The 27,475-nt window shown below is 38.9% G+C and overlaps 1 protein-coding gene across 4 annotated transcripts in view; it reads left to right on the top strand.

Moving 5' to 3' along the window:
* LOC120561855 (microtubule-associated serine/threonine-protein kinase 1-like) overlaps positions 1 to 27,475 on the top strand; it is a 75,042-nt gene that overhangs the window by 10,726 nt on the left and 36,841 nt on the right. Inside the window, exons 2-5 of one of the 4 annotated variants that reach the window (XM_039805180.1) lie at positions 1,535 to 1,563; positions 23,961 to 24,049; positions 26,260 to 26,335; positions 26,883 to 26,955. In XM_039805180.1, coding sequence (XP_039661114.1) covers positions 1,535 to 1,563; positions 23,961 to 24,049; positions 26,260 to 26,335; positions 26,883 to 26,955 — 267 coding nt within the window. Of the gene's footprint in view, positions 1 to 1,531; positions 1,564 to 7,871; positions 8,344 to 23,501; positions 23,591 to 23,960; positions 24,050 to 26,259; positions 26,336 to 26,882; positions 26,956 to 27,475 lie in introns of those variants that run through there. The other 3 variants (XM_039805171.1, XM_039805186.1, XM_039805162.1) reach the window with 3 other exon arrangements.

The raw sequence follows: 27,475 nt of genomic DNA, 5'->3' as shown, positions 1-27,475 counted from the left end.
CCTCCCAGTAGATCCTAATCACATCAAAGTCCTTGCTGTCGTGTCCCAATGTCATAAATATAGCAGCAACATGTTTTAAATTGACTTTGGCTCCACTCAACCTGGTGGATCCTGAAGCTCTGAAGTCTATGAGCACTTACGAAGGATCAATTTTCAAACTGCTTTCCACTTACACGAGCCATTAACAGAGAAATCACAAAACTGTTTATAGACGGATCCCGGCCTACACTACTATTTGAACAATTTTATTATCAGAAAAGTTGACTATAGTATTGGAAACACAGTGTTATTTTTCTAAATTACAGTGTCCATCAGGGATCTGTTATATTTTGATATATTAAGATTTACAAGTTGTACCTTCTTTCAGGTTTTTGCAGAGTCCTATTTTCTGTGTGGGATGCCAGCATTATTGTAAGATGCATGGTTATTAGTGGGCTCCAAACAAAGTGGCACATGATTTTATTGTTTCATATCTATGATGTGGAGATGAATTGGTACATTGCATAATGCCCCTGAAAAAGTATCTTGTATCTTGTAGTATCTTGATTGTTTAAGTATTCAGTAACATACTTTTGGTCTTTTGAAAATAAATCTGTCAATGGTTGATGGTTTAGCAGCAATTATTTAGGAAGCAAATATCACAATTTTGTATTATAAAATAATGTATTATGTAAATATTTAGGCGAAGTTCAGACAGGGGTTCCCAAAACGAATCAGAGTGATCATTAAAGGAAAAGAAAGATTATTTTTCTTTCAGTTGCACAAAATTCTTTTTATTTTTTCAGACTTTTCTATCATGTTTGCCTTTTTGTGTGAAATACAGGAAACTTTCACCTCTTCAGGCCAGTAAAAGCCTTCAAATAAAACGTTGTTAGGGAAACTCACTCTCATGTCCACACTAAGACAAAAACCACTGGGTTAAGACAACTTTATGGAGAAATGGTGAATAATATAGCCTTATGATGTATGTCCCACCCTGGATTTCATCTCAAATATCCAATCTGAAGTTTGATTATTTTCATATCAAGCATTTGAAAAATGACGTGTTACTTGTTAAATACATTTCTTCTGTAATAACTAGAGAAATCCATTTATGTTGAGTACAAGCAGACTTGGGGAGTGTTTCAATCTAAGGTTTGACCTTGAATGAATTTGATTTATACATGGCCCATCTACATGCTAAAATACAACAAAGTTCTTTATGAGGAAGCAAAAAAACAACAGCAGTGAAATACATGACGAGATGAAAATAGAAAACATAGATAAGACAAAAAGTTTAGTCATTATGAAGGTTTTTTCATAGAATTTCCTGTTCTTCATTAAGTAACATATCAGGCATGTCAGTGTAATTACATTTGTTTTAGTCTTTAACTGAACTTTATTCAAATGCTAATTTATATTTCCCCACCAAACTTAATGATCTTTTCCACAGTCCTATAAACCGTGATTGCATGAAAACAAATCTAATCAGGTTAATTTATCTGCTCTCCCCTTCTTTTCTTTTTCTCTCTTGCTTTCTCTTTTTTACCAGAAGGATCTGCCTCTGCCACGGAAAAGTAACAGGTAAGGTCACATTTACGCATTTGTTTCTTTGTATGTATGTTGTTGAGAGACTGTCTCTAATTTATGTGTGCACCCTTCCCTAAATTACAGGTGAGTTAGTCTGCTAGATATGCTACTATGAGTTTTTATTTTATTGTAAGCTTTGGTTTCCATGGATTTAATGACATTTTGTGGGCTTCATAGCGTTGTTTTCCAATGAGGGAAACTGTGGAAATGTGATTAATACTCTGGAAAACTGAGACAATATCAACATATAAGGTTTTTCATATAGAAGACACTTTATGTGCTATGACTTAAAGTGCTCATATTATGCTCATTTTCAGGTTCATAATTGTATTTAGAGGTTATATCAGAATAGGTTTACATGGTTTAATTTTCAAAAAACACCATATTTTTGTTGTACTGTACATTGCTGCAGCTCCTCTTTTCACCCTGTGTGTTGAGCTCTCTGTTTTAGCTACAGAGTGAGACATCTCACTTCTGTTCCAGTCAGAAGCAGAGTATGAGGGCGTGCCATGCTAGCAGCTAGGCGAGCATTATAACATGTGTTACAAAGTGACGCACGTTCGTCACGGAAGTAAAGGCTGGACTACAACAGAGCTGTTTGGAGCAGTTTGTGAACAGTGTTTTCTGTTGGAGATGGTAAGTCCATTTAGAGTGGACTTTGGCTTTTTCACTTTCTAAACCTATAACGTGCACAAAAATATATATAACACAATAAAGGAAAGGGAAATGAGCACTTTACTATACCAGGATACATTTTTTGTTTGCTGTTTCTGTTGTTCATATGTTTTCTGAACTAAACCAAAAATATTTTAAACATATTTTAGTGCTTGGAATCTTTCCAGCTTTGTAGAAAGAAGTGGTGTTGAAATGATGGTATTTTGCCTTCAGACTGCAGCATGTTCCAGCTCTGCGTGAGCCCTTTCACTCTCAGAGCGTCGCTGTCGGCCCAATCTGTTGCACCAGTGAGCTGTGCAATGAAAGTTCAGCAGCAGGAGAGCCATGCTTTGACCTCAATGCCCCGCATGGTTGTAGGAAGGCAGAGAGGTTGAGAAGGGAGAATAGAGCAGTAGTGTTCATAATGTGTAACACAAATGAGTTAAGCCATCGAAATGTTGAGTGAAGATAGTAAATGATTGACGTGTTGCTTTATGAAATGTATGCTTTATCAAAGGTATCGTAATACTATAATCACATGTCCCTATGTACATTGAAATAATAGTTTCAGTAATCGATCCTCTTGTTCATAATGGCCTCAAATAGATCCCTTCTTTGGGAGATTTCAATGTAAGTGACGCGGGACAAGCTTCACAGCCCTTGTACTGTGTGAAAATTACTTTTAAAGTTCAGTTGAAGCTAATTTGAGGCTTCAGCAGTCTTTTCAGTACCAAATTTCCACGTTGTGCTTCCATCAACAGTGCTTGCTAGCTGAGATCCAGCAAAGGGACAGGTACACAAAGTTTTTTTCTACAAAGACTGTATGCACTTGATTTTTCTTTACACAGCTTGAGGACTGTAGATTTATTCTCCCATCAATGCCATTAAAATGGCTTTAAAAGGGGAACTCTTTGGTTCCAATATGACCACAAGAAACAATTACAGTGGAAAAAAAAAACTCTTTCAATGTACATTTGGCCACGTGAATATTGAGGAACAGACTTGAACCTAAAAATGTGAACCTATCCTTCTAAAGCATCAGATAGTGGTGAACATTTAGCTAATGAATCTCCCTGACCATTATTAGAGAAGAGTAGAAAATCCTTTTTTTTTGTCTCACACATTTCTACCATCATTGGAGCTTTTGCTCATTTTGTGCATTACACTTCCAGAGGAGATAATTATTTCCGTCCCATCGCGAAAGAACATCCATAAACCAGCTTAGAAATTATAGAAAAAAGATGCTCCTCATGTCTGCAGCACTTTGCTGAGAAACATCACGTTTTTAAGCTTTCTTTAGTATCAAAGTAATCAAGTGATAGTTGTCTGTAAATTCATGGGTACATTGCAAACTGCAAATAGCTAAATCACCATACTTTTACCATACTTTAAACAATATAGGCTAAAAGAAACAGGGCTCAAGTTGTAGACCATTGTTTTAAAGTGTTAACATGGAAATTATAAGTAGAACGTATGAGAAAGAGACCCTCTCATTGCTCATTTTAGCTCTCATCATGCTCTTGAATGAAATGAGTAATGGAAATTCCTTCAGAATGTCAACATTAAAGCCAGATATTAACAGGCAGCTTCACAAAACATGATTGGCAGAGAAAGAGAAAGATACAGTTCCACAGAGATAGATTACATTTAGTGACTGCATTAGAAACCTCGAGTCTTTTTCTGTGCCATTTAGAACAGAGTGGGATTTAATGATCCTGAGAGGTTTGACAAAACTGATTAAAGTATCTTAATTTGTGGTATAGGCCTGTAAAACTGTTACACTTATCAGTTATGGCAAAAAAAGGTGAAATATGGAGCAAAAACTAATGTCTGTGTTTAATTCAACTGGTGGTCTTGTTGTAGTTTATGAGAATGTGAGTCTCTGTCCATGGTGCTGAAATAAAACTCACCACTCTTTCTTTACACACACTGTGGGCCCTATTTTAACAATCTGAAACGCAAGTATCAAACGCCAAATGCAAGTAGCTTTGTGGGTGGATATCTCACAAATCTAAAATGGGTTGGTCTGAAGTAGCTACATTACTCATAGGTGTGATATGGGCGTAACGTGCAAAAACCAATCGGAGCGTTATCTCACATTCCCTTTAAAAGCAGGCGTGCTTGTTCCATGGCGGATTGCTATAATAATGGCGGATTTGCTAGGCGCACGCTCTTAATACATCCATGGGCGCACGCCAGGAGCGGTTCACAGCCGAGGAGACAGACGTTTGCTATTGATTTTTCTTTTTGACAAAATGTAAATAATGAAATGTCACAAAAACATATTTTCCGATGTTTTGGGCTCACTCTCACTGAATCACGAGGTTATGAATGCATGGTGATATTTTTGCAATGTAGTCTAACATTAGACTGAGATTACCTCGCTATATTCGATGCAGCTCTTCTGTCTCTCCTCTCCCGTGCTGCTGCTGGGGCATTTGGGTTAAGTGGCATCGGCACATGCAGTTCAACATCACATCTCCTTGAGTCCTCTAATATTTCCTCATTTATGTCATCAAAACATCCATGATTCATGGAAATGTTGTGTAAAAGAAGGTCATATTTTTCCTTGTATTTCATGTATGGTTTGTAAAAATGGGAACTGCTGGGTCCATGAGATGAGAGAAGCAAAGTGTATGCGCGTTGTGCACACTCTACATTACGGCCAAGCATGCGCCCTTAAAATAGCATCTGAATAAGCGCCACTGACTTTGGACTAGGTTTTTCCTCGTCTGGCGGAATTGTTTTCTGAAACTGCAAAATAGCACTATGGAATGTTTGCACCGAGACACACCTCTTTTTGCTGAACTGCCCCCGGGAGCGCAAGTTCATTCCCTAATTTACTGATGTGAGTCTGTGGAGGGAAAAGACTGCTGTGCGTCGGCTGCAAAATAGGAATGATACATGCGTCGGTGTACAAAGTCAATTGCGCTGAGTGCAAGATAGGGCCCTAAGTGTCACTCTTTTACTAAAAAATATGATTGAAGCATACAGATTGACATTAGTTTGTAGCGTTTGTCTCTAGCAGCGTTTCTTTTGCTACATCTTCATTACTGTTCACTTTTTGACAATATCCTTTCTTTTAATGTGATAAATGGTGACTTTTCTCATCTCCTGGATTTGGAAAGCCGTAGCTGGCTGCTGCTGCTGCTAAAAGCACTTCACAAATCAGGCAAAATTTGAAAAAAGTGTCTTATGTGAGCTCAAAAGGCTGCCTTTGAACATGATGTGGAGTGTAATTTTCCACAAAATGCGTACACTTTGCCGTCAGAATTTTGAGTGTTGAAATCCTTGAAATTTTTCTGAAATTGTTTTAGTCCAAAGCTATACTTTTTTATCTGTCTACTTTCAGCTTGGCCACTTATGTTGTGTGTGTGCAGAATGAATGACGTAACTCTCTCATATGTCTGTTTATCATGTTAACTGTTATTGTTGCACTAAAGGTTCAGGCCGTTCAGGAAGTTTGTAAATGTGAAGCATGGATTTAATTCCCTTTTCCTTAATGTGTGTCTGTATCCATGTATAATTACAATTTACTGCCTTACTCGGTTCGGGCCACATACTTTTGTGTGTGTGTGTGTGTGTGTGTGTCAGTGATCTGCTGTGCAGCATGCATGTGTGTCCTTGACTGCTGTCATCGGGTGTGTTTTGTCCCTGACCTCCGACCTCAGTGTGGCGGGGTGGCAGATGTCACAGCATGACATGAAGGAGACACTGGAGCTGGAGGCTCACAGTCAGCTCTCTCAGCTCCCTGTGCCCCCACCCTCTGTTGGATTTTTCTGCACACATCCTCCTGTGGGTGGAGCTGGAGTCTTATACTATGGGTGTAATGACTGGGCATTCATTACAGAATGAGAATAAAGTAACCTGAAGGACAAACAGGAGGTTACTAATCCGGAGAGGTTAAATACGCTTTAGAAGAGACGGAGAAAAACTCCCGCATTACACACAAAAAAAACACACCATGTCTTCTATATGATATCATGCTGCCCATCCCTGTCTGTGACCCCCCACTGTGTTTCAGTGATATCACCACCTCCCTCCTCCTCCTCGTCCTCCTCCTCCCCCATCTCTCCTCTCCCATGTATATTTTATCCATCCAGACTCCCACATTAGAGACAGCATCCATTATTGAATTACTCCCCTCAGCACTACTGTGCAACTGTCACCCCACGTCAGCTTTAACATTTGGTGGATTTGTTTCAAAGGGTTGGAAGGAGGGTGTATACACACACACACACACACACACACACACACACACACACACACACACACACATAGAAAAGATATCTCTCTTGGCTGGGCATTGCAGAGCAGCTTCTGTGAAATCTAGGACAAATAGATGACGCCAGAACTCACCCAATGTGGCATTTTACATAGAAAACTGAATGTGTCTCTTTGTGCATTTTAAAGAATGCTGACATAATTTTATATTTTCCTTCCTATCAATAAATCCCATTGAAACCCCCAAACCAATGGTGTGTTAATCCACCTGTCAATGCTTTCTTATTTTCTTCCCTGTCTGTGGTACTCATCTGCAAGCACGTTCATTCCTACTGAAGATGTAAATCTTTACAAATGCATCACCAATATATAGTTTCATTTAAAAAAAACTCATTAATTTCTTAAAGCACCTGGGCACTGTAGTTTTTAGCAAACACTACTTAAACAGGAGTGCATTTTTTGGGGTCTATTTTCAGCTTTGTATTAACACACATTTGCAGCTCTAGTGAGTATTTAATAGTGTCTTTGTGATTGACTTAAAATAAACTACAGTTCCCATGTAATAAGGGAACATTTTAAACTAATGGAAAAGTGTGGGTAATTGATGTGTTTTTAAAGGATAAGCCTGATATTTAATATTTTCTTATTATCAAACAATCCCATGGAAACCGACTATACAATAAATGTATTCTACTGACAAGTCTGTGTAGCTAAACTATGATATATCTTATTCATCTGTTCATTTTTGTCCAAACAAAAACACATAAACCATTCATGTTGTTGCACCGGGTGACATGTTCCTTCATTACCATGAACATGGACACTGCAGTTTATTTTAAGTCGATCCTGCTTCCACCGGCCTCCTGCTGTAAATACTCACCAGAAAACCAAATCTACTGCTGAAAATAGCCCCCAAAAAAGCGCTATTTACTCCAGTTTGAGTAACTTATGCTCAAAAACTACAATACCCAGCTGTTTTGGGAAAATATTTAGCCTTTTATTCTTAAAAAATACTGGGTGAAGATTTACGTCTTCAGTAGGAGCCAGTGGGCTTGGGGCTTAGAGCCACATACAGCTTTGGAAAGTCAGAAAGCATTGAGAGACAGACTAAAGCATTGTTGGTTTTGATCTTTTCATGGGGTTTATTGACCATAACAAAAACAGAATTTTACCAGCCTTATCTTTTAATGACCTGTTTTTTTTATGTCAGTGCCAGCTGTAACACAGAATAACACAAATGGGAAAACCAACTTGCAGTGCCCTTCCCTCCCTCTGTCTTCCTGTCATTCATTCACATTATTCATTCTGGCTCCCTCATCTCTCCACCTTGGATTGTGTGTATTGACTCCTCTCTCTCTCTCTCTCTCTCTCTCTCTCTCTCTCTCTCTCTCTCTCTCTCTCTCTCTCTGCCGCCCTCCCCCCTCGCTCTGTCGCTCTACACATCCTGGCTTGGCACGATACCCTTGAGAGCAGCCCCACAATCCTCTCTCCTTCTGAGAGGGATGCTCGGTAGCCTTTCCTCTCTCTCCGTTTCTTCTTCTACCTTCCTCTCTCTCTGTGTGCCTTTAATCCTCTTGTTTTCTTTGTCTGTGACATGGCTGACATTTCCAAATCTTTCTAATCATTTACTTCTCTCTCTTGCATACACTCTTGCATGCATAGTCACGTGTACAGAGTCACTGCGAGACATCAGCGTGTGTGTGTGTGTTTAACTGGTCAGAGGAGGCTGACATGCCGGCGTTGAGCGTAATCGCTGCCTCTTGACTGCCTCTGTTCGTGTGTGTGTTTATTTCTGTGTGTGTGTGTGTGTGTGTGTGTGTGTGAGGCTCAGCTGCTCTCATGATCATCTGCCAACACAGCCTCTGCTGCTAGCAACATGTTTCGACGCACAAAAAGGTAAACGGCAACAATCTGTCTCTGTGCAGTCTTTGTGACCGATTTGGTGTCCTACTGTTGTTGGTGTGTGTTTATTCATTGAAAGAGGTTGTTGTGTTTTTCCATGATGTTTCCGTTGTCCCTGCCAGCTATCATGCTGTCTCACAGTTGTCTGCCTGCCTCCATTTAGCTCCAGCAATATGGTGTGTGGGCTTTTGTGTGTGTATATTTGATGTCTTTACATGCATGTATGTTTGTGATTTTTGCATACAGCATGCTTTTATTATGTGTATTTCAGCTTCTGAAGTACATGGACGTTTGATCATGTTTCCCTATGTATGTGTGTGTGTGTTATAGCAGATCACAGACTTGCTGGATGGGTATTTATTTGTATCCCTGTTGAGCTTTATTGCAGTGATACACATGTGCACAAGGACTTAGCCTGCTTTAGATTATGGCTCACTCTTTTACACACTTCTACACTCACACACACACACACACACACACACACACACACACACACACACACACACACACACACACAAAGGTATGTGTGTGCTAGGACAGTAGCCTGTGTGCCAGAGATAGCATTATGAAGTGAATGTATTATTATCAGTGTCCAGGGAGTGCTTGTGTAGCTGAGAGCCAACACTGGGCAGTGCTGGAGTGCTGCCTGCTTGGCACAAGTCCTTGCTCTTCTTCTTCCTTCCTCTTCATCTCTTTCTCTCTTTCCTTTATTTTCTGTCCCTAATGTCACATTTTCCTTGTTTCTGTTTTCTTCAGTCCTTCTGACTCAGTCCTCATTTCTGCCTCTTAAAGTCCTCCTCTCCTCTCCTCTCCTCTCCTCTCCTCTCCTCTCCTTCCTCCTCCTCCTCCTCCTCTCCTCTCCTCTCCTCTCCTCTCCTCTCCTCTCCTCTCCCTGATGTACAATCTGTACCGACCCTTTAGTCCCTCCTGCGGTGCTTCATTTTAGCTGTCTTCATCTCATCTGATCACAGGGGGATTAGTCTGAGTGTTCACCGTTGCTCCGACTGTGCAGGGAATGAACAGCAGGATATTCTGTACATGAACAAGAATAAACCCCCTCCTTAGTCTGACTGTCGGCCACCATGCAGACTGTATGTGTTTGAGAGAGAACGTGGGTTTAAGGAGAGTGTTTGCTGTTGCTTTAAGAGCTTAGCATGTTTACAGTATGTATGATTTTGTGTGTCACAAAATTGTTGTTCTTTCCTAATGTCTGTTTCATGTGTGTGAATCAGAAAATACTAAAAATCGTTTTTCAAGGTGCAAATTACTTGCTTTGTCAAACCTAAATATATTAAATTTACAATTAAAATAAAGAGAAAAAATAGAGCACCCACATTTGAGAGGCTGAAACCAGCAAATGTTTGGTATTTTTGTTTGATGAATGTCTTGAAGATTAATTGTCAAAATTGCTGTCTATTAATTTTCTGTTGCTTCACCAATCAATTAATTGACAAATCGTTTCAGCACTAGGCCTGGTCTGTATTATTGTTAAGTTGTGTGTGTATGTGAGTATACGCTTCTGTTATTTAGCTACAATCATTGATATAAATGGGATGGACAAAATAATAGAGACACCTCTGCAATGCAATACAGTTCAACATCACCACAAACTAAATCCTCAACATGACCATATAGTTGAATCAACACCTTTCAAAAAAGTTTATACAAAAACAGAACATTATAACCTTACTGAAGGTCGGATTTATTGGAGGACTGTTGTATTAGGTTGTTAGTATTAGCTAGGTGGACTTAATAAACTGCCAACTGAGTGTAGAAGAAGATACTGTGTCTTGTGTTGAGATAACATTTAACTCTGGCTTCTTTTGTTAAATGAAAAAGGAAAATTTCCATTTCTCAAAGAAAGGCATTAAAAAGTATAATGTGTTGGTGCTAGTGTTGAAACTCTAGTATGGAAATTTTCATACAATATCTAGACCTATATTGGAACCCTCTCGGAATCTGTTTATAGAGATACCCAGCCCTAATTCTGAGTTATAAATATCACCAGATTATTTATCCCTGATATTGCTTTTATTCTCTTGTGTGTGTGTCTGTCTGTCTGTCTGTCTGTCTGCATTGTTTCATTAGTGTGTGTGTGTGTGTGTGTGTGTTTTCTTGGCTGGTCGTGGCAATTAAGAGAGACAATGCTTTGTGCCCACTCCCAAACAGATTGAGCTAAAGGAAGACAAAAAGAGTGAGTGAGAGAGAGAGAGAACATGAGGCACGAGAGACAGAAAAAGCAGCAAAGCTACAGGAAGAAGAGAGTGGGGTGGGATGAAAGGCAGAGCCTCGTGTAGTGTCTCAGCCAGTAGCCCAGTGGGGTTAACTGAGCCCATGATGATAAACTCTTAGTTTGCTTGTCAAATTCCTTCCCTCTCACTTCAAGGTAAACTCGTTTGGTTTGTTGTTTTAAAGATCACTACAGGGAGACAAAGCTTTCAGGGACTGAAGCTGGCCTTAATGTTTCTCTCACTCACACACCGTATATACAGTATTATACCACTCATACATATGTGTGCATGATGCAAAGTGCAAATTATCCCACTCATGAACAACACATGACATTTCATCCCACTCACACACAATACATTTTGTCAATGTTCATTTTTCACAAAAGAAGAAAACTGTAGTAGAGTAGAGCTATCATAAAAAAACATTTGATTTATTTAGCCTACAGTATATGCTCTCTTCCCTTGACTCACAGTATAACAGAACGTTGTTATTGCTGATAACACTTATAATTACACTACATTAAATATATAATAGTTACAATAGAAACTGAATTGCCCTTGGGATAAATAAAGCTATCTGTATCTGTACACAAATCTTTTACCTTGCTACACTAGTTTCATTTTGCACACATCTATCATCGTTGTGACAGGTAATCCAGGCTATTTTAAGCTTGACTACAGAGTACTGTACATTATGATGATGGCCCTGATAGCTCAGAAGTAGGCACCACAATTATTTACTTTGGCAACAACAAATGAACCATGGTTACAATGAAGCACATCCTTAGTGGTGTTATGGCGTTTAGAGGTGACTAAATGAAGGAGCTTTCGCAGATATTTTTGTCTACATGGACGTTCAGTGACATACGTATATTTGTGCAGTTGCATTGCTTGGCTGGTATTTTTTAATGAAGGAGCTGTACAGTGAAAGATGATATAGAAAAGGAAAACTCCTTTCCATGCTCTACTCCTGTTGTTTGTACCATGGCAGCACCATCTGTTACTGGCTGGTGTTCAGGATGGCCTTAACCAAAACACACAGACTGTTGTTTGTGGTTTATCTTTGATATTGCAAAGACATGATAACACAACATCTCATACAGGCATGCGTTGGAAGACAACATGGCAACATGAATTGCATATGAAATAATTTGGTTATTTTCCAGATAAATATAAATCTGCTTAGAGGTAATATTTAGGCTGTGCATTCAGGTTTATGTCCTTATTGGTAACACTTTAGGGTAAGGGTACATGAAGGCTTTGCCTAAGCCGTATAATTGCAGGACAAACCATGAAATAATACAAATAATCAGTAGTTGCAGCCCTACTGGGTAGCATCCTATTGTGAAAATGTTGAAACAATGTTGTTACTGTACGACTCTGCAATCGGCAACCAATACATGCTTGTTTCTAGTCTAATGTCATTAAAAGTGCAACAAACAAATTCTGACCTTCTGTCCAGGATGTTACCAAAGCATTTACTGCATGCAAACCACACAATAAAGAATAATGATCACAAAATGCCAAAGCTGTTCATTTACAGTACAGCTGTTCCTTGTTTAACACCATTAGTGTCATAATTCAAAGTCTAGTTGTATTATACCAGACATTATATTGAGTTAAGTATCCTACTGCCATCTCCATTCATACATCCCTCTAAGAGATAGAAGTGGTGGCCTTGCTTTGTTGTTAATCCATATGCATTATCCATAATTAGATTAAATCATTTTGAATGCCTATTAGACTCCCCGCTCATGCAAATGAGTGCTGCTCACTGAAGGACGTGTTTTATCCTGTATGACGTGATGGCTACGGATAATTTTGCTGTGAATAAGGTCACAGTGGGAACTAAGTGAAATGTCATGATTGTGGTGATTCAGCGCTTCTCAGGTCTCAGTAACTGCAGAGAGCTGAGGTAGCAACAGCCGTGGTGGAGAGACTAATGCAGACAAACAGGAAACTAGCAGACGAGAGACTGATTGTGACACATGCAGAAAGATCCAGATAGGTCTTTGCACTGCCACAACTTCCTGCTGCATCACTCTGCCTGAGGATACACTTTTACACCTTTAGAGGACGTCTGACAACACCTCTGAGTGGAGACAAGTGATGTGACGAAAATAGACATCTGGATGTTTATTGTGTCCTATTGTGTTCTATTTATGTGTTGTGCCCCGACTGTGGTGTGTTTCAGACCAGTGTATCTTTGGATACCATGGTATTGAATGCATTTTGTTGCAATGTAACTTGTTTTAAATGTTAACCTTTTTTTATATATTCTCAAACATTTGTGCAAAAAACCCTCTGATTTGGAAGTAATGTCATTCTGTCACATTTCTATATCATCATCATCATCATATCAAACCTGGTTAACGTCTGTATTTGAGCAGTGTAAAAACCAAAACCAGGTAATTAAAGAAAAGTTTAAAAAAAATCAAATTCTTAGAAAAAGCTAGTTGGATCTTGATTTGGGATTTTTTTTTCTCAAAAACTGACCTAAAGGTCAAGAATTAACTTCCATTCTCAAATAGAAAAATATGATAGTCTTTAAAGGAATAGTTCAACATTTACCTTATTCACATTCTTGCTGAGAGTTAGATGAGAAGATCGATACCATTTTCATGTCTGTCTGTTAAGTAGGAAACTAGAGCATGCAATAAGCTTAGCTTAGCATAAACACTGGAAGTAGGAGGAAACAGCTAGCCTGGCTCTGTCCTAAGGTCAAAAATCTACCTACTCAGTGAAGTCACTGTACCATGCTGTTGTTTGTTCGTCAAGAAATAGCTACAGCACGCACTGTAAGCACTCCCCGTAAAATTAGGATAAAACATTTTATGTTTGCTTTAGATGTGTTGGCAGGCATTTTTATATTTTTAACTTTAAACAGAGCCACATAGCTGTTTGCCCCTGCTTATAGTTGTTATGCTGAGCTAGACTAAATAGGTGTCAGAGGTTACCAGGCCCCAGATGTGAGATGACTTGTTGGGGTGTTGATTTGATTTAGACAACAGCTTCAGGCCCTGACAGACCTCAGTGACAACTTTGTTATTTATCAGCCACTTACTCAGTCCACTATAAAATCAGCCAGTTAGACACTAGTTCAGCCCGAATACAGTCTTTCAGCATGTTTATTATCCACCCAATTGGTCGGTAATTTAGGCAGTCAGCTACTTTGTCTGCCAGCCAAGTTTTTAATAAATCAAACAGCAAGCTTACTTACCAGCTAATTACATAATCAGTCACTGTACTTAGGTATCACATTAGAACACAATACCTTTTTATATTAATTGATCTAGCACCAACTCCTTAAACTGAGATTTGCCCCTTAGTCACAGCATGAATTGCCAAAATTATTGTGATTTGCTGAAATAACTGGGTGACTCAGTCAGTAGTTTTTTGTGACCTCCTTTCTTTTTTCATTTTCATTCTTTAACTACATTCTTTCTCTCTTGTACAACTGTGTGAAGCTATGGTTGTTACTTTAATGTTTATCCTCTCTTTCATGGGGTATAACAGCAAAAGCCTCTATGTATGTCTCTCTGTGATACATTGCATAGCAATGACTAACCCCTGCAGCAACCCCTAACACCAAGACGGTCCTGTTGTATGTTTTCCTTCTAGTTTTATCCTGTCGTCCCATCCTCTTGTCTTTTTTCACATCACCTGTTTGCTTTCATCTGCTCCATGTCAGCTTCACTCAATCACCCCCTCTGAATGCCTCATGCTTTATAAATCTGCCCATGTGGCTTGATGTGGCCACTTTCCCAATTTTGGGATCCATCTAGATCCTGATGGATATTTTGGACTCTGGCATTAAGAACAGTGGATGTTGCATAATAGGATGCACTACAGAAAAAACAGCCTGTTGGTCCAGAAAGCTTTTTTAAAGGGGTAGCATTTTACACACACTCACCTTTGAGTGAGTGAAAGAGAGAGAGAGAGAGAGAGAGAGAGAGAGAGAGAGAGAGAGAGAGAGAGATCACCTGACAGGAAGTGAGCCTGGACAGATCGATGGTGTAACCATCAGAAGCGTCTGGTGTCCTCTGTGCCCCGTGAGTCAGCACTTAGAGCAGAAAATGACACTAGTGACTGACTGACCGAACACGTGCATGCAAGTGCTCGCTCACACCTGTCACAGACTCTCATGTGCATGCAAATGGATAATCAGTAATGGTCCAACAATACACACACACACACACACACACACACACACATAACATAATATAACACAAAACATACACACATAAAGAGCAACACACATGTTGTTGCCTGCGTCCATAACATCCTACACCAGACATTTAAACGTGCTCGCATGATGTGCTATCAGGCCGTCAGTGTCTGTGCTTCATTCTGAATCGGCTCATTCCTTTAATCGATTTTGCACAATATGAAACTGTTTTGTTTAGATGGGTGCTGTGTTCTCATCAGTGACAATCCGTTATAATGAATGTGCTCAGCTTTAATATACAGCCGTCAGAGGCCTTTTTGTTTGTGGACGGAGCTTCACAGGAGGAGAGCAGCGCAGAGGAGACCTCCCTCATGGAGAAGTAATTTAGGAAGTAATTACAAAGTGCCAAAGAAGCATAATGACATTAAATACTGTTATTTATAACAGCTATTTATAAATGACAATGAAGATAATGGTTGGAAGAAAATCATGAGAAATGATGATGTAAAAACAGTGTAATGTAGAACAAGTAAACTGTTTTTTTGTTTTTACTGAGGATGATGTTTGACAGATCATTTATTAATTATTAATTAATTAATTTCCAAAAAACTACAAAATATAAATAGATTTTAGTGTATATATATATGTATATGTATGTATGTATATATATATATATATGTATATGTATGTATGTATATGTATATATATATATATATATATATATATATATATATATATATATATATATATATATATATATATATATATATATATAGATATATAGCCATTTTTGAATTACAAGTCTTTTTTTAGGCTCCCTTTCTTCTTATTCAGTGTTTTTATTACTGGTCAAAGAACCGAATGTAGTGTTTCTTTTTCACGTGCAGCGTCCGCAGGTTGAGTTGTCATGATATGAACAAGTATGCGAAATACAACTAAATGACAAAGTATAATGGTGAACATTGTAAACTTTATACCAACGTAAACAGCAGCGTGTTAGCATTGTCATTGTGCGCATGTTAGCCTGCTGATGTTAGCATTTAGCTAAAAATAACAGCTGTGCCTGAGTACAGCATCACAGAGCAGCTAACATGTTATCCATTTTGCTCTTTTGCTTCACTTCCTATTGTTGAAGAAGGTATTCTGGCCACCTGTGAACAGCAGCTGACAAATTTTAGAGAAAGTTTTTTGCAGAGATCTTACATCGTACATGGTGACATTGCTCAAAAGATGTCAGACAGGGACTCCATCACAGGTTCAACTTTGACCTAACATACTTGCTGTAGTATTTTAGCAATATTGTTGTGTTCAGTACCCTGCAATTACCTCATAAGTACAATGCTATCGTAACAAAAGACCTGCATTGTAATTAACCACCCTAGTTTGTAAACTGATTAAAGGTACTTGATGCACTTGTTCCATCCTAACTCATAACTCAGACATATCCGAATCAGGCAAGCATGAAATGTGTTTAATGACCTGTGTTCAAGTGTTATTGTTTGCATTACTTATATTGCTGTAATGAGTGTAGACAGTCTGGGACAGTTTTGGGGTGTTATGGGACCAACACTCTGCGTTTGTTTTTTTTCCATGCATGTTCGCACATTCATGGACATGTGTTTGTGTGTGTAAGAGACTAATGGCCCAATGCCAGCCGATGGCCTGCAGGGGGATAATTGCTCGTCAAAGCCTCTGCACAAGTCATTACCACAGATTTAACCTCTGACCTCGCCACAGCAGACTGACCGGGGCGTTGTAGTCAATGGCAGCCCCGGGTTTTATTATTGGGAGCAGGGAGGCTGTCACATCTCTGTGTCTCTGTTTGGGGTTTTAGCTTTTTCAGTTTCTCTGTTGGTTATCTCTGAAACTGTCTGTTTATGTTCCTTTTATCATTGTGTGTCACCATGCAACTCTTTCACCTCCAAAATACCCCTGTGGCTTTGGCAAATACGTTTTGGAGGAATCATAATTACCCCTGGGATAATAGTACGAAGGAGACTTGGGTTTATGTCCTGCTTGCCATGTGTTGTTAAGTTTGGGCGACTAAACATTTGGTTAAAGCAGTACGAGTTGACTTTTTTGGCTACTTCAGACAGCAGAGCAGACTGTAAACACAACATTGATGTATTATATAACAAGGTTTTATTATTTATTATTTAGTCGTCATTGCTAACGTGTTAGCAAACATTCACTTATTTACACATCCATCAGATGCATAGATTTACAGTAGAGTCATGTTTATGGCAACCTGATGAAAGTTAGTCCAATATTCACTCTCTTTTAGCTCTGTTTTTGCTCTCCACCAACTCTTGAGGGAAATATCTCTCTTTAGCAGCTAAATACTCCACTATATTCACCAGCTACTCACTAACTGTGCCTGTCTGCTGTTTGGTGCTGAACAGGTAGTTTACACAGGGTTTATCAGAGTTGATGAACAGTAATAAAACAAAAAATGAGATGAAAGATGCTAAAATGCTGCGTAAAGCTGAGGGGAACTGCAGAGTCAGTGATAATTATCATCTCATTTGATCCATTGTTAATATTAGTGCAGGGCCCGTTTGGAGAGTCCCTGTCCGGAACGGGCAGGTTGCTTGGTTCTCAGTATTTTTTATTGTTATTTACAACTTGCAGTAAAATGTAAAAAGTTAAATGCAGTTATGAAATGCTTGGTTCCCAATATTGCTGTCAGGTGGCATGCCCATTCGAAGCATTCTTGAGAACCAGTCATCTGATGTTAAATGGTAAATGTACTGCATTTATATAGCACCTTTCTACCTTACCAGAAAAGCCCTTTACAATTTGCCTCTCATTCACCCATTCACAAGCCCCGCCCCCTGCTGCTGTACGGAGGCTCGTACAACAGCGTGCTGCGTGTGATGTATTTGGTGCATGCGGGACATTTGAAAGACACACAAACATACAGTACACACAGAGGTTCCTTGATTTATAATTAGATGAAAATATTGATCAGTGCAGCTTTAAGAATTGGTAAAGATTGTGGTTTTGGTCTAAATATTAAAAAGCAGCATAAAAAAGGTTAAGTCAGCGTAGACTTGTTCATAATCTTTTCCTGAAGTTATCCAAGTTCTTCTTTGTGTTGCCAAAACATAACCATAGAAAGGTAAATCATGCCGTAGTTTCCAGGAGCAGATTTTGTAGGATGAAACATTTCAACAAAGCTTTAATTTAAAAAAACACTGGATTAAAAAATATAAAATACAAGACGAATGAGAGGTGTTTGGATGAACACTGAAATGTCTTGTATTTTATATTTTTTAATCCAGTGTTTTTAAACTTAAAGCTTTGTTGAAACTACAATTACCTGGATGCTTAAATTAATCTCCGTAGACACAGGATGAAACATGTTGACACTGAGCATTTTAAAGATACATTCATTAGGAACATTTCATGTTAGCAGTGAACAATTGTGAATGTGAATATAAAATGAATGTTTGTCATTAAGATGCTAACAAACGGAAATCAGACAAAATTTTCTTTCTTTCTTCCTCTTGTTCCTGCTGTCACTGTTTGTCATTCATCATTCTGGAGGTGTTTCTTAAGACCGCCTAGATCCAAAAACCGCCTGCATCCTGCATGAACAGAAAAAAACATTGATTTGCTTTGCACCTTTTTGACAGACTTAGACAGACACAGCAGCCTGACACTATCATACTTTGTTTCTCTATCACATATTGAAAGTTGTTTCTCACTCGCGGCTTTCTCATCTGCTCTGGTGTCCATCAACAGAGGCCCACACAATAGCAGCATGCACCATTGACCCCGATGAATCATACTCTGTCTGACTGACAGCACAACGTGCCTCACCACTATTCCTCTGTCACACACAGATTGAGCCTGCATGATGGATTACACAATGGATTATGATGGATTATACAACAGGCATTCACATACAAACACACAAACATTCTTTGGCTTCCAGCCATATCAACAAACACTTAGTCACAGTTTTGTGGTTGAGTGCAGGGTGAGATGATATTTATGGCCTCTGATCAGAGCTGATTCAGTCTGATGCTCGCCTTCATTATTTCATTTGTTTAACAAGAGTTGTCTTTTTCTCACTTCGAGCTCTGGTGAAAGTAGAAAAAGGACTCAGTGGTAGATGTTACTGTTTGCTTCATTTCAGTGTGACTCTAAACGTGTTGCTATGGTAACGTTGTACATTCTGCTTAATATCCTCTACCCTCTCCCTCTTCATCTCTCTTCTACCTATGGTAAATTCATTATGGATAGACAATAATTTGTTTATAATAAACTTAATTGGATCCAAATGGGTTTTAATATTTAAAAGGAAGTTGTCTCATTTTCAGCAACGCTTCAGTTTTCTGTTTAAAATGTATTTATGCGCAACTGGATGACAACAAACATCACCATCTACCTGAAAGTAGAAGAGGGTGGTGGATGATATAGTGCAGGATTGTTTGGCTGTAAACTGACAATGTGTTTGCGTTTGACCACAAAACTAGAGACAGCTTTAGATTTATGATTAAAGGACAGCGATGTGCAGCATACTAACTGTCTCTATCTCTCTTTTACGTACAAAACATCCTAAGGCACGCACGCACGCACACACGCATACAGGCACCTTTTAAACCAAATTGAGGTGAGCCCAGACTGCATGACCATAACCGTGACAGAGTGATTTAAAGTCACATTTTTACACAAACACACACACACAAAGACACACATACATTTTGCTAACACATTCACACCTCTCTTATCTTCTTTGCTTTTCCAGTCAAGTGAATCTACAACATGTTAGTTATAAATCCTTACAGCCACCTATAGCTCCTGTCCTGTAACCTTCACTGACAGCCACCACTGTGACGGCTAATTATGTGGCCAGGATTTGAGGGCAAGGCAGGATTACTATGAACTACTCCTCAAATATGTTGTATTGCCTTTCTGATGATTTTGCTGTTTAGTCTAAGAGGAATAAGGAAAAATTATACAAAGTATTGCCAGTTACTAGGATAATAGTTTGTTTATATAATGTTGTCATTTTGTATTATTATTATTATTATTATTATTATTATTATTATTATTATTATTATTATTATATTCATTGTTTACAATTTATAACTTGTACTAATAGTTGCCGGTACTCTGCACTTAAATTCTTGTGTTGCACCGTAATTTTTAATGTGCACCCCTTAGTTCTACATGTATATACACATTCTTTTCTATTTTATTATGCTATGTGCATTTACCAATTCAAGGACAAACATGGGTTAAAGATTTAAGAGATAAAGAAATGCAGATGTGCCGCATGATCCAGTATTACTTGTATCGTGATAATATAATTGAGCAATATACTATTTTGCCCCGTGACATGTATACACGTAAATGCTGAGCATGCCCACTGCGTTGTAGACAGCACTCTCCGCTACCATCATCAAGATGTCAAATGAGGGAACGTCTTTTCACTGTAAAAACGAGAACTTGAAATTGCTCATCTTACTTTGATTTTCAATTAAACAGAACAAAAAACACATAATTGCATTATAAACTTTGTTAAAGTAGTTACTTCAACTCACTGTATTAAGTTTATTGTGATAAGTTGGTCTCACTTCAAAATGTATGGTGGCGCCACTTTGAAATTGTAGTTAGACTCAAATTGAGGCCAGGTCAATTACTCTTTTCATGCTCCACGCTAAAACAGGGTTTCCTGGGCAGTTCTGCAGGGGTTTTCAGTTGCCTACCTTTTCGGCCTGCTCTATGCCTTGAACTCCGATTTGTGTACTGCAGTCAGGTGGTTCATTGGCTGGTCAATTCCCATGATGCAAGGCAGTAAATGGTTGTGTCAAACTTTGCTGAAAAGTTTGCAGTTTGTTCGAAAAACAAATGTAACTTTATGAATTCCGTTTATTAAACGTGTCTGCTTAGAATGTAATGTTTTGTTGCCTGGTAATTGTCATTGTTGTGCTGGTTTACATTTGTAACCATGAGGTAAGTGACTGTTACGTTTGATAAGAAGAGCTGGAGTTTTGCAGTCTTTGAGCAGTAATAGGCTTCCTTCAGCCAGTATTCTGCGGCGCGTCACTTCACTAGTGGCCCTTTTATGTCAAGTGATGCAAGATCAGCAGCTTTAGATGGGCCCCTATTTTGCACGGGGGCTTTTTTAGAAGTCGAAACTTAGTTTTTACACACAAAAGTTAATTATCTGAACAAAAGATAATTAGTTGACATGACTGTTTTTTGAATTATTTAGTATGTGAAACTTAAGATTTTAAGTTTTTACATCTATGAAAGATAAATTATTTAAACAAAACATTATTAGTTGGCACAGCATATGAAAGTTAATTATTTGAACAAAACATTATTAGTTGGCTGAACTATTTTCAAAACGTAGGAGTTTGAGTTGGCCTCAAAACTCAAAAATCTAGTGCAGTAAGTTGCCTTGAAATTTTGAGTTTTCACAACATTTTCGTTTTTACAGTGTTGAGGTAATGGTGTTCATCCTCCCAGTAGAGCTGAGCAACTGTTAAAAGGTTTATGTCAAGAAGCCTTGAACCTGTGCTGGAGGCTAATGTTGGTCCAGCACCTTTAAGCTCATCAATGATGAGAGAGATATCACTCATAGTAAAATATCACCAAACACTGTGATTGTTCTCAGCTCTCTCAAGAGTCATTTAATGTCTTTCGGTTCATTGTTTGGGTTTTTCTGCCCACTGAACACTACTTGCTCACAGACACAGTTAGCGGCTATAGCTAGTGAACATAGTGAAGCATTTAGCAGCTAAAGGGACAGGTATTTCCCTCTGGAGCTGTTGGAGACCAAAATAGAGCTCAGAGGAGAGTGAATATTAGACTTACATTTGTCAGGGGGACACAAACACGTCTCCGACAAAGTCTAATATTGCAGGATGTGTAATTAGGCAACTGTAACTAAAATGTTCACCATATGAGAACTTTATTAGATGATGATATGTCAATGACTTGTTTACAGCTTGTTGCACTTCGCCCAAGTGGCCGAAAAACAAAACAAAAATAATCAAAAAATCCAAAAAATAACAGCATACACTGGAATACATCAGATACATAACAGTTAGAGCATCCAAAGATGGATGGTTTTACCCTCCTCTCCCCCCTGCTGCTTCTGTCTCTTCTCCTCGTCGCTGTTGCAGGAATACAAGTAGCAGAACTCTAATGTGACCTTTACTGGTGATAAATATGTGGCTGGCTGCTGGAGTATAACGTAAAGAGCATTCCTATTTAACCTTTTTTTTTTTTTTTTTTTTTTTACAGTACAAATGCTTTGGGCAAGATGCCCTTTTACAGCATTCATTTAATATAATGTTATAAACCGTAGTGACTGCAAGAGACTTCTGGTTTCATGGGAAGATTAGATTGCTTTGCTCTTGTGGGTTTTCATTTTGTTACTGTCTTTAATAGTTTAGTCAACTCTATAACCCTAAAAAGGGGAGTACTGAACTTCCCACATTTCAATTATTCATCATTCAGAGAGTTAATTGCAAAGAAGAAGAAAGCAGAATGAAAGAAAACCGAAGAAATGAAGGAGAAACAGATGAGTGAGGAGTTATCAAAAGATGGTGAAGAGATTTATTGAGACTGAAATATAATATATAATAATAAGTCACAGGAACGCTGCAGGTAGGATTAAATCCATTTCCCTGTAATATGTGGTTGAAACATAGTGATTCACTGGTAGAGTTGAGCTGCTGTAGATGTGATGAATCGTGAATCAAAAGTTAAGAATATGTTGTGGAGTGAATCTTGACTTGCATATGCTCAAGTGATTCAGCTTTTGATTGAGGAAGAGCAGCAATGAAAATGTGTATTTGAGAGACTACAAGTTAAGAAGCAAGTGAAATGAAAGACGATTGCAGGCGCGAAGAAGAGAAGAAAAAGAGAAGTGTGGGTATGACAAAGAAAGGAAATTAGACGCATATACTGTATGCACCTCCAGTCTCTTCACTTTTTAGTCTTGTTCTTTTATTCCTCTCTCCTTCCTCACCCTTTCCCCTTTTCTTCTTCTGAGCGCTGTAGCGAAGGATGGTGTTAAGCCACTTCTAGCCCTCCTCCTAAGCTAATGCATTTCCCTTAAATATTTCAATATGCTCCTCCTGTGTTCTGCAAGGTTGAGTACAAGCTCTCTCTCAGCTGGCGCCCACAGAGTCGCACTGCCACCGATAAAATCCTGCCAGCGGTTTGATGTCTCGGAGTGCTAGAAACAACTGCTGAAGACTCACATCACAAAAAGGGAGAGATAAAGGAGGATGTGGGAAGATATAGATTATTGATCAAGGGAGAAACATCAAATGACCGATGTGTGTTGTGTTGTTGTGTGTTTTTTTTATGTGTGCGTCTGTGATTTACAGCACAGATGTCGAACAGTGTGCTGGCTGATGCAACATGGAGCAAACTTGTATTGTTTATCAGATGTGGTTCTGCTCTGCAAAATCTGAACTGACAGGCACTCCAGTGAAGCACGCAGACAAGCAAGAAAGGCCTATGAGCAAAACCCAAACCACACATGAAAATAAAAAATTCACTTCTCACTTTATGAACTGTTGTGTAAGCTTGTGCATCTCTGTGTGTGCTCCTTTGTAAATACACATTGTTCAAATACACATCCAGTGGTGGCAACAAGAGCAGCAAAGGATGCCTAATAGTACAATCATTTCAGTTCTTCATTATGGTCTATACCTGCCCTCCCTGGTCCTTTTCTTACTCTCCATCTGTCTTCCCATCCCTCCATCGCCTCATCACTCCTGCCATTATATTTCATGGCAGCAGCCGTTGTGGGTCTGCACCTAGAGGAAATGAAAAGTCTTTGTTGCTTGGTCGCTCTACCTTATGGGTGGGTGGATGTCAATAAAGTCTTGTATTATGGCCTGCCTATAAAAAGAAAAAAGCCTACATACTTACACCCACACATACTGTAGGATATACTGTACATTTAGTCAGGATGACCAGTAAGCACACAGACTCAAAGCCAAACACAGACACAGTGTATTCATTAACCTGGGGGTCACTCAATGGTGTGTGTGTGTGTGTGTGTGTGTGTGTGTGTGTGTGTGTGTGTGTGTGTGTGTGTGTGTGTGTGTGTGTGTGTGTGTGTGTGTGTGTGTGTGTGTGTGTGTGTGTGTCAGCTATCATCTGTCTGGTATCGATGGAGAATATAATGAAGACAAATATTGACGTGCTCTTTGTTCTCGTGTATGTTCTAGTTGCAGAACCAGTAACCGGAAAAGCCTCATCCTGACCAGCACGTCGCCCACCCTGCCACGGCCACACTCTCCACTGCCTGGACACATAGGTCAGTAAAAGTTATAGACATAATACAGTGCAGGATTAAACAGTATATTGGACCCATTGTATTTAGTTTTTTTAATTGACCTATTAATTGACATTACATTAAAAAAATTATTGATATGAAATAAGTAAATATGACATACATGAAATTTATACAGAAATCGGACTTGAAAATTCTGTGCTACCGGCTGTACTAAGTAGCTTACTCTGATTACAACACTTTGTTTCACTTTCTATTGCTGGATTTTCGAGTTTCAGAGTTTTGCGTGTCTGAAGAGTACAGAGTTAACTATAAATTGCAGTGGTCACTGAATTCTTACTGAAAATCTCCTTATATTATTTAAATTCTCACCTTGCTGCAGTGATGTAGAAGTAAAAAAATAAAAAACATACGTGAATCAGTTTTTCCCCCCGCCCCTAGTAATTGGCATTCTTTGTCCAGTGCAACGCACCAGGCTCACGAAACTTAGATTAAACTGTCAAACTAGGCAGTGTTGATCAAAAATTAATCAAGATTCTGTTACTGTATTGCATACTACTCACCTAAAATGTTTTCAGAAACACATTTTAGTGTACTGCTGTAACTTTCTTTAATTTGAGAAAGTTAGGCATTTCTTTCCTGCTTCAAATCAGACCAAGCTCCGCCCCAACTTGCATGTGTCGCTCAGAGCTACGTTGTTTCGTTGCTCTGATTGGTTGTAGGTCTATTCAATTGCATCCGTCTGGCTCACAGTTGCCAGTTGTTATAGTAACGCATTAAGCTTTTCTGGCTTGTGAGTTTTCAAGGTGCACAGCAATGACAAATACTGACAATCATAGCAAGCAATGGAAAGGTTTCTCATAGTGAACAGAGCTCTGACAAATGCTGATTCAACTCAGCCCCCAGCACAGTCTGACACAACTGAATCTGGGTGCCATGAAAAAAAAGGGAGAGATGCTGTGGTATGTTCTGGCACCACTGCACTAGAGGTCAGCAAGAACAAGATTTTCAGCTGGTGTTAAGTTGCTCTTTAATCTTAAAGCGAAAGTTATTTCACCCTAGGATATTTGAACTATGACCTCAAAAAAAACCCGAAGTTTTAATTGTCAAACATTAAGAAGTTAGCTGAATAGCGTTAGCTTAGCTGAAGGGTGATGTATCTCATAAATGATCCTCACTAATACCAAACTTCTACACTAGTACAAATAGGTTATGCTCTCATAAAACGATGGATTGGAAAGTTTGTAAGTACCAGAAGTTTATGTAAACAACACTTGCCTGCTGGCTCCTGCTCTCTGCTTTTGTTGTTGTTGCTGCTGCCGGCAGTTAGACGAGTGCTTAGGGCTGTCTACAAATTACAACACCGAAAAGAGATGCAACAAAAATATTTATTAATTTAATGATTAAATAAGGTAATGTCTCCAAACTTACCTCAATTATAACTTGTCTCCTGCTAGTTATACTACAGCACTTACTTTAAAAAAAAAGTTAAATTAATAAATATTTTTGTTGCATCTCTTTTCGGTGTTGTAATTTGTAGACGGCCCTAAGCACTCTTACTGCCCGTTAGGTAGCAGCAGCAGCAGCAGAGACAAGAAGCCAACAGGCAAGTGTTATTTACATACACTTCTGGTGTACTTACAAACTTTCCAATCCATCGTTTTATGAGTAAATAAACTATTTGTACTAGTGTAGAAGTTTGGTATCATTTCGGGCATTATTAGTGGGATCATTTATGAGATACATCACTGGATCCATTAGCCCCTGTGCTAAGCTATTCAGCTGATAACGCTACTCTACGCTAACTCTCCCAATGTTAGACCCAGGTGAAAAAAGCTTCTGGGGGGGTGTTTGGCTCGAGTTCATGGTGCAAAGGACCCTAGGGTGAAATTACTCCGAACCATCACTTTAATTATTTACTAATAGTGTAGGACAGGATCAAGGATAATATACACCATTATGGTAGGTGTCTTGGAAGTAGCTGTCACAGTGAATACACACAGTTTCTATTTTTATAACTCCAGTGTTTTCAGTTTCTCTGATAATGAAAAATTTGATATTTTTGATGACAACTGATAAGCATTCAATGTTTCTTTAAAAGTGAGGTTGACTAAATGAAATGGTCTTGTAGAGTTACCTAAAAGCTAAAATTACTTTTGGTAAATTATCCTGGCCAATAACCTACAGTGTACTATATGTTTTCGGCTCTGTTCTGTCCATATGTATTTTAACAGGAAGCAGTCCGTTGGACAGCCCACGCAACTTCTCACCAAGTGGACCTGCCCACTTTTCCTTTGCCTCCTCTCGCAGGTTGGCATCCCTCCTTCATTCACACAATAAGTCACACATGCAACCTACAAAGGCAGTGCAAAGTAGTCGAGTGAAATTGTTGTTAGGGTTATTTGTCACACGCAGGCATGCGCACGCCACACACACACACACACACACACACACACATACACACGCACTGAAACTCTCTAGGGAACACACAGTGACACACACACAAAAATGAAACTGCATGCCACAGCCCTGTCTTAGACCTACGCTGCTCACACCAAAAGTCTGTGTGACTAAATCGTGGGGCATGGTGCCAGGATTCAGCCCAAACATGTGTCCCTCATCACTCACTCAAAGGAAGTGTCAGACATGGCTGGAGAAGGCCTGAGGGGAGAGAGGAATAAAAGGAACAAAAGTGTAATTGGATAGAAAGGAAGGGAAGGTGGTAGGATTGCTTTAGTATAACTGTGTTGTTTGGAGGGACTAAAATAGAAACCAGAATTGGAGTTGAAAGTGATAGAGTACAGTATTTGATTCTAACATATGTTCTCCCTTTTCACTTGTATTTACCTTTCCTCAGGGCTGATGGTCGTAGATGGTCCTTGGCTTCTCTGCCTTCCTCAGGATATGGCACCAATACACCCAGTTCAACAGTAAGAGAAAGAAAAATGCCACACCCCTAGCTCTTATGCAGTCGTTTACATTTTTTATTTATTCATCAACATTTTGGCACATCTCATCTTCTTGAGGATAAAAGACAGCAATCATTTGGGATGAGCGATCCAACTTTTCCTCTCCTCCTCTGATTTCCTCAACAATCTAATACCATTGTTTTGTTTTACCAAATTTAAAATCTGTGTACCTCACTGTGCTGAATTCCATTTTTATATGAGGTAACGTAAGGCCAGTGATTGCTGTGGCACTAAAAATTTAGTTGGTGACCCACTCTGACTAAATTACACTAAATTTTACTGTAATGAATGTGGTACGGTCAAGTCATCGTGTATTATTACTGTAGCAGCCACTGCACCTTATGCTTTTTGAAATGTAGCATAGAGCTGACAACTGTAAGTGTTTCCCTGGTAACCCAAAACTTGACACTATCAAACTGGACACCAGCAATCTTCTAAAATGTCCCCTGAAGTAAAATGTGAGGCCTCTTGTGACTGTTAT

The sequence above is a fragment of the Perca fluviatilis genome, chromosome 1 (genome assembly GCF_010015445.1).
Source record: "Perca fluviatilis chromosome 1, GENO_Pfluv_1.0, whole genome shotgun sequence".
NCBI classification, from domain to species: domain Eukaryota; kingdom Metazoa; phylum Chordata; class Actinopteri; order Perciformes; family Percidae; genus Perca; species Perca fluviatilis.
This window is presented reverse-complemented; position numbering and strand designations above follow the sequence as displayed.